The 13,604-nt window shown below is 34.1% G+C and overlaps 1 protein-coding gene across 1 annotated transcript in view; it reads right to left on the bottom strand.

Moving 5' to 3' along the window:
* LOC149780913 (coiled-coil domain-containing protein 102A-like) overlaps nt 1-13,604 on the bottom strand; it is a 45,206-nt gene that overhangs the window by 17,480 nt on the left and 14,122 nt on the right. Inside the window, exons 6-7 of the mRNA XM_089938009.1 lie at nt 5,211-5,420; nt 536-706 (exon numbers count right to left, since the gene is read on the bottom strand). Coding sequence (XP_089794135.1) covers nt 536-706; nt 5,211-5,420 — 381 coding nt within the window. The remainder of the gene's footprint in view (nt 1-535; nt 707-5,210; nt 5,421-13,604) is intronic.

The following is a 13,604-nucleotide window of genomic DNA, read 5'->3' as shown; positions in this document are numbered from 1 at the left end:
AAGAGTTATATTTATGTTGCACCACATAATACAGATGAATCAACATTTTTAAACTTTATGACAGCAACACATTTCAGTCAGCCAATTACATGCAAATTTTCTGTCACAATCCAACCAGCCCATCTAAAAATGAATATGCCGCATTTAAACCTGCCTATTTATGAATGAATTTAATGTCACATTTTGACCTACCCATTTACACACAAATCTGATGTCACATTTCACTGCATACATTTGGTAGTACACCACTGCTTCATTCTTTAAATTCTATGTTCAGTCTCTCATTTTAGCACATATAAGGGCTAGTGTCCATCCATCATGGTCAGTGGTTGCCTTTGTGGCTGACAAGATGTAGTACAATAAAATGTCAACTGGTATCAATTTACCACTTATCTGGACCAGACAATTTAAATGCCTCCTGATGGGTCTTGGTCATGAATTTTATTGCTGTATAGGTTGTCAAAATGTATTGCACCATCAACATAAGTATATTTTAATTTTCCCACTCATACATATAAATGTCCTCTGTCCTCACCTCATCCTCTGCAGCAGTAAGGTCCCTCCTCAGTTCCTCAATGCGGTTCCTTAATTTTTTCACCTCCACTTCATATTGTTCTGCTCTACGTTTTGTATGCTCCAGCTCCATCACTCGCTCCTGCAGTGCCTTTTTCAGCTTAGAGTGGGCATGGTGAAGGTCAGCTAATTCCTACAGCATAAAAATATGTAACTTAGACATTTTATGGGCACATGTATTTTCAAAAACAAGGTTTAAACTTGATCCAGCAAAGCTGAGGAAATGTGTTATATCAATATCCTATCTGTAACAAAAAAGTCAGGTAAGGAACCAAGCTGATGCTCATCAAAAAGATTTCTTCACTTCTACAATCAGAATGACAATAAAACAGTTCAGGAAGTCCTTCAAATTAGTATATACCATGTCTTTCAGCTGGCCAGATTATTTCAGAGAATATACACTTCCACACCTCACCCTTCCCTCTGCACAGACAGGAGACAGAACACTAAACAAACAAAACAGTTTTAAATAAAACTCTTGCATCAATAAAAAGATATAATGAGAAATGAGTTTTAACTCTTTACCTTATAAAGTGTATAGCTTTGCAGCCAGTTGATATACATGTACCAAAGTTACACAGTGCAGTGTATTTGACCCAATACACAGGGGCCTGTCTGTTAACTGTTAAGCAGTGTAGTATATGTTATGTTTAACATTAATTTGAACCATTTTAGATTTTTGGTGCACATCTATTAGGTATAGAAAGATTCAAGAGTAAAATCTGATCATTATAGCTGTATAATTATTTTTCATGGAAGAATTTGTTATGTGCTTTAAAATCTTGAGAGAACTCATTCACCGTCAATTCAGTGAAGCCATGTGACCAACCATAGCTGCCATTTCTCATACCTGAAATTTACAAGTTCTTTGTCTATGTCTACGTCGAAAGATCATCTGAATTTGATAATTTATAAAAACTTAATGTTGCCTACATCAGTATCAGATACTTTAAGTTACTGAAGCATTCATAGTAGTGATTACAATCATGCAAACTCAAGAGAAAGTATTGAAATAAATTTGTGGCCTCTATTTGAGAGTAGAGAATACGACCCAGTTACTTTAGATAGCAGATTATGACTAGAACTTAGCGACTACATGATTTGACATAATGGTCATTCACATCAATGAATGCAGTATCTAACTGGATTTTTCCCCAAAAGGTGGCACAATGAAAACAGCTAAAAATGGCTGATGTTTACAGCAAGCACTGAAAGACGCTCCCATGAGAATGGAGTAGAGGTGTCAAAATGTGCTTCCATGTGAATCTGGTAGAGGCTTCCAAAGCTGTTTCCATGAGATAAAGGGTAAAAAGACACATAGTATACACCTGAGAACTGACATCAGTGACCCCCTAGATCCCAATTAGGCACAACTCTTAAGGGCAGTAATGCAACAGAAAGTAAAGGAATATTAGATGTTATTACAGTTTACATTCCAAATACAGCATAAATTAAATTAATTTTTTGTTTGTTGAAATGTCAGTTATGGCCCCATCTGAAGACATAGCCCATGAGCAGGAGTGGTACATATTCAAGATGACATGTAAATATGTGATTATGTTATACTCCATATATGTGTTGAATTGGTAAGACTGTATTGAAATAAAATGAAGAAAAACCTGATTAAAAAGTCTCCTTCTTAATTCCTTATGGCTACACCCAAGGATATACTCCTGCAGCATATAAAAAGTGCAAATATTAATGAAAATGTTTGAGGACCACATTTATGTTTCTCCAACTTTTTGATCCTCCCAACCATGCTGAGCACTAGATGGTTGGGCACAAGATGATAAGGAAGTTTTCATATGCTGGGCAAATAAATATCATTTTGAAGCCTTGGCACTCGCTGATATAAAACAGTATAATCTTGATAAAATGTCAGAGTAACCCATATAAATAAGTGTAACCTGCATAAAACATCACTGAAACTTAGCAAAAATATCACTGTAACATATCAATAAAGACTGACTAAATAGGACAATTTATTTGCAGACCCAGATGGAACTAGAGATGTAGATAAATATTTAAGAGTGATGGAGTGTAAAGCAAATCAAATATTGTAAAGAAAAATTCAATCCAAATGGGTATCTACAGCCCACTTAGAGATCCAGGTAAATCATATACAGATGAACAGGTGTCCTGTATATGGGGTCCCCTGAATCTCTCTTTACTTCCAAATTTTAAGGAAAATGAATATTTGAAGTAAATATGTTTCTTCGCTATAACTTACTAATCATAATATATAAGATCATCCATTACCTAGAAAATACAGGCCTCACAAACAAAAATATATATCAATCACAAAATATTTTGGTTTGACTTACTGATAAAATGCTAAAGCATAGTCTGTTTGTCGAGATGGCTGTCCAATGAGAATGGTCTCCATTTGGATGAACAAAGTGGCACCAAATCCCACCATTGCTCAGCTACTATGAGAGCAGACGTGCATGCTTTTACAAGGGTTTAACTGTGAGGAAGGCATGGGAAGGAGTGACTGTTTACACTTTTTATATGCCGCAGAAGTATATCCTTGGGTGGAGTCATAAGGAATTAAGAAGAAGACTTTTTAATCAGGTTTTTTTCCCTTCATTTTATTTCAATACAGTCTTACCAAATTCAGTGCATATATGGAATCTAGTAAGTATTATCAAAGGATCATTTTATGCCAAAACGTGGTTTCTTTGAAAATACATTACCTGACCAAAATGCATTAGGAAAACAAGTAAAAGATGACAGGAATTACATCCCTTAAAAGAAAGTCGGCCTTGGTTCAGCATCCCAGCAAATATGAAATAGCTTTGAGCTTGGTGTGAGATAAGTGTTAGGGTTAGCACAGATAATCAACAAACAAAGTCTTGAGATAAAAGTTTAGTTCTCACAAATCCAGTAGAAAATGAGTAAGTAAAAATTGTCATTATGAAGCTGCTGAGTGATCTTGGAAAGTCATCCTGCTGTGCTGCCAATATAGGTCCCACCAGGTCAATTTGAACTCTTTGGGTCAAATGTCATACACAGACCTCCATTCCATGGCTTGAATAATGTCAATCAGAGAACGATTTCACTTGAAGACTATGCTGGTAGTAACAGCCCTAATTTTAGTGAATCTATGCAAGCAAAATATTCATCTGGTCTTGGGTTAATTCCTAGTAGGCTGAAAAAGTACAGATCCAAGATGAAAAATCCTGAGTGGAAGTATCCTTTCCTTTCTTCAAGTGGAAAGAACTAATTAAGTCTCCCTTTCCTAATCATCTTGGTACATTTCAGGTACCACTACTAGAAGATGCTATTGTCAAAAAAAGTTTGATGAGATCTGCAGTTTCAAAATTGACATCAGTGACCCCCTAGATCCCAATCAGGCACAACTCTTAAGGGCATGAGTGCTACAGAAAGATTTATTTTCAATGAGCAGAAACCTGTTTTAGCAATGAAATCAGAGAAGAAACTGAACCATCATGATGAAAATGCAAATCAATAAACAAGGCAACAATTCTCCCTATCAAGGATATAGGTTGTTTTGGAAACAAAGAAAAAATAATTATATATCAAGTGCAAGGAAGAGAATGGATAAGTCTAATACCTGACAGGAAACATCCTCCTCACATAGGTATCTTTATACTAAATGAAACTAATACCAGGAAACAGGACTGTCATGTGGCACAGTATGAGATATGCCCTTTAGGAGATTGTGAAATGTGGAATACAAATGATATATTGGTTTTTATTGATAAATACACTAAGAATAGTTTTTGGTCCTCTCCAAAGGATATTTTGTTTTCTCATATCGAAACAAAATACTGCCATCTATGTCAAATAATGATAAAATTAAATAATGAAAACATAGAATTGGTTAATTAGTGCAAAATTTACTGGGGAATAAAGCAATATATGGCATCTAGTATGGAATTATAGTAAAAACAAATGTGATCAATAAACAAACAATTACACAATATAAAGGTCATGGGGAAAAGTGGTAGCCTAGGAGAAAATTCTGGAAGCAATAGTTGACAACAATTTCCAATGGAATTAACATATCAAGGTTCTATGTTAGAAATAAATGTTTTGTTATAAATTAAGGTTTATTTCAGTCAGTCATTATTTTTTCTTCCAAAACATAATAAAGAGTATTCAAATTAATAAATATGTCCACATGACATGGAAGCACCCATTACTATGATGCAAGATCAAAAACAGAAAAACTAGGGGCCATAACTCAATCAAATTTGGATGGAAAGGATACAAATCAAACTTTACCTGTTGGCAAATCTTCTTAATATAATTCAAGGTTTTTTTAAATTTTAGTAATGGTGGCCACAAAACTTTCTGTCTCATATATTTGCTACAATTTGACAGATCTATGGTGAATGGATGATGGTAAAGAAAAGAAATGATCAAAAGAAAGAATTTTTGGAAAGAGATAAAAAAAACTTTTTATGAACATGTTATGGAAAAGGAAGATTGGTATTTCTAAAGCCAGATATATGATAAATGAATGATATGTAGTTTATACACTTCAGTTGCCAAATTTTTCTATGAGTAACACAAGTTAATGTCATACCGGACAAAAAACAGAATGTATGTCAAGGTGACATAGAATTATGCATATCTTGCATATATGTAACAATGTTTACAATGTATACCTTGTTTTTCTCCGACAATTCCATCTGAAGAGATCGCATGTCTGAATCAACCACTGTGGATGCATGTTGTGTTTTTCTCTCCAGTTGTTCTTCTAGATCTTGTATCTGCATGCGCAATTTTTTGTTCTCTCTCTCTAAACAAAACCTTTCCGTTTCCAACCGCTCCTTTTTACCCCACTCATCTGCATTCTCCTTCTGCAGCTTTTCAAGCTAACAGTGTGAACAGACAAGATTATGATTAACATTATAACAAAGTGTATTAAACCATAACTAGTTTGGAAAGGACATCAAAACTGTTACAACACAAAAAATACACACAGAAAACTGCAAGCATGGTCATGGATTAACACTTCTTGATGCTAGTTTTATAACGGATATAAACATGGTCATAGACTAACACTTCTTGACGCTAGTTTTATAATGGATATACCGTATTTACCGCATATGTTGGGACACGATAAAATAATTATTTTTTTTCCTGTCCCAGAACTTATGGTGAAACATTTTTTCACTTTGGTCATATGTCCCAAGACTTAAGAAACGAAATAAAATTGTATTGCATTTGTGCTTGCCCCCACCCCACTGCACATTGCAATAAAATAGATAAATAAAACGTTGAATTGATAATAAAAAGAAAGAAACTAACCTTGTGTTGTTATCATTTATTCCTTTTTTCAACATGAGCATTTAAGAATAAAATATTTCCACAAAATCCGTAAGTGTAGGATTCCATACTGTAGCGTGTATCAATTATGTCCGATACCACACACCACATTGTTCACATGTACATTGAGAAGCAATTGTGTGTGGTTGTGCTCCAAGGTTTGAACATGTTATCCGACTGAAAACTGGAGCCAACAAAATCGCAAACAATAGGGAAATAGTCAACCAATATCTTTAAGACGCCTATCACGCATGACACGGTGTTGGGTGCAAAATAATCAAGATTGAATTATATCCAGGTCTACTGTATGAGAGTATGTCGCAAATAAAAATGATCATTTGAAAACACATTCACTTAAGTGTAATTGACAATCTTTTCACCAGCTCGGGTTACAAAATTATTCTTACTATTTACCCACAGACGTCAATGATCCTTTGTATTAATTGTAACCACAGATGCCAAATACATAGAACATAGAAGCCCTGGTGGTGAATAAACATGACTGGCCGCAAGCAGTTAACTCCTTCTTTGAACCTACCGACAGTACATCAAAGGCAAAAGGTCATTTTTATTACAAAGCAAGCCGATCTCAGAAGCCGACTTTGGTTACTTCTTTTTTTGGTAAAGGATATCAATACAAAGGTTATTTTATTGCAAAGCAAGCCGACATCGGAAGCTAACTGGATTCTGTGAAGTGAGCCGATTTTTTCTTTTTTTTTTTTGAATATACAAAGACGGCCGAGATATGGAAGCAAACTTGGGTTCCTTTTCAACTGTATTCACGGGAATTTTGAAAATAAATTGAAACAATGGAACAAATTTTGAAGTGACACAATATAGTGCTTTGTGCACAGATGTCGATGACCCAGCATCACCCAGAATATTTGGTGAAAATAAAATCATGTGATGAATTCGTGAAGGCCAGAAGATAAGCAAACGATTTCGCAAATGAGAGGGAAATAATCAACCGATATATTGAAGACAACTGCCATTCACGGATGGCATGGTGTTAGGTTCAAAATAGCCAAGAATAATTTATATCCAGGTCTACTGTATGACAGTATCTCGCAAATAAAAATCATTATTTAAAAACACATTCACTTGAGTGCAAGTGACAATCTTTTCGCCAGTGCGGGTTACAAAAGTATCATTACTATTTATCCACAGTCATCAGTGCACCTTTGTAATAATTATTACAAAAAATGCCAAGCACATAGAAGCCCTTGGTGGTAAATAAACACAGCTGGCAGCCAACAGTAAACTTATTCTTTGAACTTACCGACAGGACATCAAAGACAAAGGTTATTTTTATTACAAAGCAAGCCGACATCGGAAGCCGATTTTGGACTCGGAAGCCGAATTTTTGTAAAAGATATCAATACAAAGGTTATTTTATTGCAAAGCAAGCTGTCCTCAGAAGCCGACTTGGATTCTTTTAAATGTGCCGATTTTTTATATTTTAGCTTCGAATAAACAAAGACGACTGAGATATGGAAGCTAACTTTGGTTTCTTTTCACCAGTATTCATGACATTTTTTAAAATAAAGTGAAACGATGGAACAGTTTTTAAAGTTTACAATATAGTGCTTCATGCGCGAACATCGATAACCCAGCATCATCCAGAAGATTTGGAGAAAATAAAATCACGTGACGAATTCGTGAAGACCAGAAGAGAAACATCATTTTGCCGACAATATGATCATTAACATGGATGAAATTCTAGTGTACTTTGATCACATTCCTGGATGGACTGACAATAAGATGGGCGTCAAAAGTGTGAGAATTAGCAAGACTAGTGCAGATTTGAAAACATCTGATTGTTGTCCTTGCAGTTTCTGCTTGGGTGGTGTGTTGTCTCTAACATTTTTTCAGTATGAGAACATTAAAAATATATTCATGGACCAAAAGAATAGATCGTACATGTGCTGGAGAAGGGTTGTGTTGATGAGATGCTGCTGCAGTGGATTAAAGAGTTTTATCTCAAGTACACAGTTTTATATTTTTTTAAATAAAATTTCAGTTGGAGTGCAATTTCCGACATGTAATTTTCAAATGATTTAAAAGGTGTCCCACAACTTACAACTCGAAAAAAACGATGTGTCCCAGAACATACAGTGCACAAAAAAAATTACTTTTAAAATTAATTTATGGTGTCCCAACATATACGGTAAATACGGTAAGCGTGATCATGAAATAACACTTCTTGATGCTAGTTTTATAATGGGTACAATCATGGTCATAGACTAACACTTCTTGATGATAGTTTTATACTGGATATAAGCATGATCATGGGCTAATACTTCTTGATGCTAGTTTTATAATGGATATAAACATGGTCATAGACTAACACCTCTTGATGCTAGTTTTATAATGGATATAAGCATGGTCATGGACTAACACTTCTTGATGCTAGTTTTATAATGGATACAAACATGGTCATAGACTAACACTTCTTGATGCTAGTTTTATATTGGATATAAACATGGTCATGGACTAACACTTCTTGATGCTAGTTTTATATTGGATATAAACATGGTCATAGACTAACACTTCTTGATGCTAGTTTTATATAATGGATATAAGCATGATCATCTATGGAATGCCAGAGCTGTCTTAAGATGAGAATTTTTATTATATGATGTGCATTTGTACTTATATGATGTGCAAACTTCTTTATATGCTGTGCATTTGTACTTATATGATGTGCAAACTTCATTATATGCTGTGCTTTTGTCCTTATATGATGAGCAAACTTCTTTATGTGCTGTGCTTTTGTACTTATATGATGTGCAAACTTCTTTATATACTGTGCTTTTGTACTTATATGATGTGCAAACTTCTTTATATGCTGTGCAAACTTCTTTTTATGCTGTGCTATTGTACTTAATATATGATGTGCAAACTTCTTTATATGCTGTACTTTTGTACTTATATGATGTGCAAACTTCTTTATATGCTGTACTTTTGTACTTATATGATGTGCAAACTTCTTTATATGAAACTTCATTATAATAAGATGGCCGATAGCTGTCACCAGAATACAACATCAAAGTAACATGAATCTGTCATCAACTTGTTACCAGCAAGTGTGAATTTCATTTATGTCAAAATTAATTGCTTTTAGACTCCCAGCTAACTGTCCAGTTATAATGCCCCTATTTCAGTTCCCTGTGTTTGAAAGCTAGCTTTAAATATGGGATTTCTATATTGTATTGTGCATAATAGATTGTAGGTCTATATTTTGTACCAAAATAAGATTAGCTGACTGTTATTGTGATGTGTTTGATTAACAGGCACTCCAAATACATTGTCTGAATAGTGTTGTGATTTTTTTTTACAAGAATACTAGCTTTATTTTAAAGACACAGAGCATGTAATATAATCAAGAATTCTATATTATTTGTATTCAGTATTTTGTAATATCACATACCCAGTGTATCACATACCTACACCTACTACTGTGAGCCTCAGTTTGATATATATATATGTGTGTATGTGTGTGTGTGTGTGTGTGTGTAATTGTAGAAATTACATAGCTTTATACCACAGTAAATTTTTTCTGTTTATAGTATCATTTCAGTTTAAGTTCAATAACAGTTCAATAGCAGTAAGTTCAATAACAGTGCTCTCTTCAAAATCAATTTTGACAATTTGTTTAATTTACATATCATCAATAGGAAAATAAATATCAAGTTCATTAACTGGATGGGGAGGTAACATTTAATATCACTGTGGTATATTATGTTACACATTTGTATTAGAGACTATAGTAATTTCATGAATCAGGCAGCCAGTCACATCATGGTTATTGGTTTGGATGTTTTTTTGTGGATTTAACACAAGTTGTCAGCACACGATAGGCTATACATGGCGGCTAGTATGGCAATCGTTTTAGACCACTAGGTCTCTCGTGTTCCCTGTTTTCAATGTCCCAGCCTTAAGTATTAGATGTTTGTAAATTTTTAGTGGTATAATCATTTAAAGTTTCTTTATTGTCAACATATAAGTACAATGTTTCTTGGTATTTGTGATATCCAGGGAGTGATATGAATAGGTAAGAATTTTAGAGTTTAGAATATAATTGTTTTGCCTTATTGAGTGAAGAGAGATGTGTTAAGATATAGGCAAGTTCACAAATGTAATATTGGTATAATCATAAATAGGGTAAGAGCGAGAGGGAATTCTATCAAACCAGAAATACTACTAATGTACAGCATATTTATTTTTATTTGCATTACAGAAGGAAATAATGTTTCAAACAAAATTTATTTCAACAGCATAATTTTTTTTACTTGTCATGCATACACACAAATCAATATATATCATACACACACACACACAGGACCAGATTATCCATATTGCAAAATGGGCAACATGGCCAGGGCCCCTGAGGCTCAAGGGGCCCCGTATATTATCTGATTTCACAGGCAGGGCCCCCGAGGCTCAAGGGGCCTCGTATATTATCATCTGATTTCACAGGCAGGGCCCCCGAGGCTCAAGGGGCCCTGTATAGTATCGTCTGATTTCACAGGCAGTATAGTTAATAGTACTGTAACCATATATATGGACAAGGCAGGATAGCTATGGGCCCCTATGTTGGCTGTGCCCAGGACCCCCAAAGGCCTTAATCCAGGCCGGTATATATAAATTACAATACAAAATAACAGATACTGATTATGCACCCATGTATATTGCAGTAGCATAAAATAGTTATTACATGGTTTGTAGAGTGCTATACTTTACATTTCAACCTGTTCTCATTTCTTAGGGATTTATGAGAACTTGGCTGAGAACACTGACAGGGGTCTCCTTTCTCTTCTGTTCAGTTACTGGCCATCATTATTTTAGCTTGTATTTTAAATAAAGCAATATTTGTTTACATATGAGAAACAGAATGTTACTTCTGCTCACTTGGAAATAAAAATCAGAAAATACATAAAAAGGTCTCATCATTTCAAATTATTTGATTCATGACGTTCATTTGAAATGAGCAACCTACATGCTTAGAATTGGAAACAAATTTCTTTGTAGCTATAAGGATTAGTAGAGTGAGAAATTTACCTGCCCTGCTGATCTTTCAATATTTCACTAGTCATTCACACAACATACTGTCAAACAGGTATCAAGAGTAACTAACCATTGAACTATTGAAATTATGTAAATTACTAGTCAGACAGAAAATGTACTAGTCTTGGACTAGACGACTACCAGCAATTTCGACGCCTATATATATATATATATATATATATATATATATATATATATATGTATGATGTGCAATGTCATCTTGTTGCTGAACTGCAATCAAACTAGTAAATGAATACTACTGATGCATATTTTCAAAACCTTTAATTGAGAGCAATGATTTTTTTTTCTTCAAAAGGTTTATTATATGTGCATAATTTCCTTTCTTATCTTCAAGTTATTAAAGAAAAGATGAGCTTTTGGGATGGCATGTTGCCTGTCCATTAGTATATTTCTTATCACCACTTATCATAATCTAATTTGGAGGATTATCATTACACTTTATGCATACATGTTCATTATATGGTCTACTCGGTTGTAAACGAAAATGGTGTTACTCCGACATTTAATATGGCTACCACAGCAGGCATCTTCAAATCTTGTTATTACTGCTAATAATGGAATTGAATTAATGATAAAAAACTTAAAGTCGCCTATGCATCGGGTGCTTTTGCAACTGGTTAAGTCTCGAATGTCGAGATTCTGAATTGTATGAATGGTGCCACTACAGTTCCGTGTTTATGTGTGAGTGTCACACTTCTTAATTGGTCTGTCTGGACGAGGTAAAAGTGGAAAGAAATTTAGGATAGGCTCTCAAAATCAAACAAACAATTTCCAATCTGCCAACTAATAAGAGCGTTTTATTAAATTCAATTAGCATTTCCAATAATAGTTAACACCAAATATTCCCAGCTAAAATAATTAAGTTATTGTGAATTCAGCCCTCAATTACATTTATTCAATCTTGGTTTCATATTACAAGTTAAATTTCTACAAGAGTATTAAACTACCAATCAATTTTGAGTTAATACATGTATCTCGAACCTTGCAAGTTGCAAAACCAGCCAAAGAATTCAACCTCCAATCAGATGCAGCCTTACATAGTTAGTATGTTTGAGTTAACTCAAGGATAAAAACTAGCCAAAGGTTTCAACTTCCAATTCGAGTTTACATATCTGATACTACCAAGTTAGAAAACCAACCAAAAGATTTAACTACCAATCACATTTGGTTTTACAAAACCGATACCACCAAGTAAGAGTACGAACCGAAATTTTCAAATGCCAATCAGGTTTACTTTTGCGTAGTTATTTCAATCAGTTGATACAATGATAGCTTGCACACAATATCGGGCAAGATTTTCTATTCTTCAAATATCCCAATGTAAGAATCTAAATTCAGTTGTTTAAGAACATTAGACATCGACTCTGCCATTTTAGCCTATTTCACCAGTGTTCCATAGCTTGGCAACTTCAAGCGCATGCGCAAGTTCTGTATTGCTTCTCGTTATAATGAAGTCTTATATAAAGACAAAAGCACAGCATATAAAGAAGTTTGCACATCATATAAGGACGAAAGCACCGCACATAAAGAAGTTTGCACATCATATAAGTACAAATGCACAACATATAAAAAAGTTTGCACATCATATAAGTACAAAAGCACAGCATATAAAGAAGTTTGCACATCATATAAGGACAAATGCACAGCATATAAAGAAGTCTGCACATCATATAAGTACAAATGCACATCATATAATAAAAATTCTCATCTTAAGACAGCTCTGGTGTTCCATAATCATGGACTAACACTTCTTGATGCTAGTTTTATATTGGATATAAGCATGGTCATGGACTAACACTTCTTGATGCTAGTTTTATAATGGATATAAGCATGATCATGGACTAACACTTCTTGATTCTAGTTTTATAATGGATATAAGCATGGTCATGGACTAACACTTCTTGATTCTAGTTTTATAATGGATACAAGCATGGTCACTTGATGCTAGTTTTATATAATGGATATAAGCATGGTCATAAACTAACACTTCTTGATGCTAGTTTTATAATGGATATAAGCATGGTCATGGACTAACACTTCTTGATTCTAGTTTTATAATGGATACAAGCATGGTCATGGACTAACACTTCTTGATTCTAGTTTTATAATGGATACAAGCATGGTCACTTGATGCTAGTTTTATATAATGGATATAAGCATGGTCATAGACTAACACTTCTTGATGCTAGTTTTATAATGGATACAAGCATGGTCACTTGATGCTAGTTTTATATAATGGATATAAGCATGGTCATAAACTAACACTTCTTGATGCTAGTTTTATAATGGATATAAGCATGGTCATGGACTAACACTTCTTGATTCTAGTTTTATAATGGATACAAGCATGGTCATGGACTAACACTTCTTGATTCTAGTTTTATAATGGATACAAGCATGGTCACTTGATGCTAGTTTTATATAATGGATATAAGCATGGTCATAAACTAACACTTCTTGATGCTAGTTTTATATTGGATATAAGCATGGTCATGGACTAACACTTCTTGATGCTAGTTTTATAATGGATATAAGCATGGTCATAGACTAACACTTCTTGATGCTAGTTTTATATAATGGATATAAGCATGGTCATGGACTAACACTTCTTGATGCTAGTTTTATATAATGGATACAAGCAT

Source organism: Sinohyriopsis cumingii, chromosome 16, assembly GCF_028554795.1.
Source record: "Sinohyriopsis cumingii isolate HCF-2022 chromosome 16, ASM2855479v2, whole genome shotgun sequence".
Lineage (NCBI taxonomy): Eukaryota > Metazoa > Mollusca > Bivalvia > Unionida > Unionidae > Sinohyriopsis > Sinohyriopsis cumingii.
This window is presented reverse-complemented; position numbering and strand designations above follow the sequence as displayed.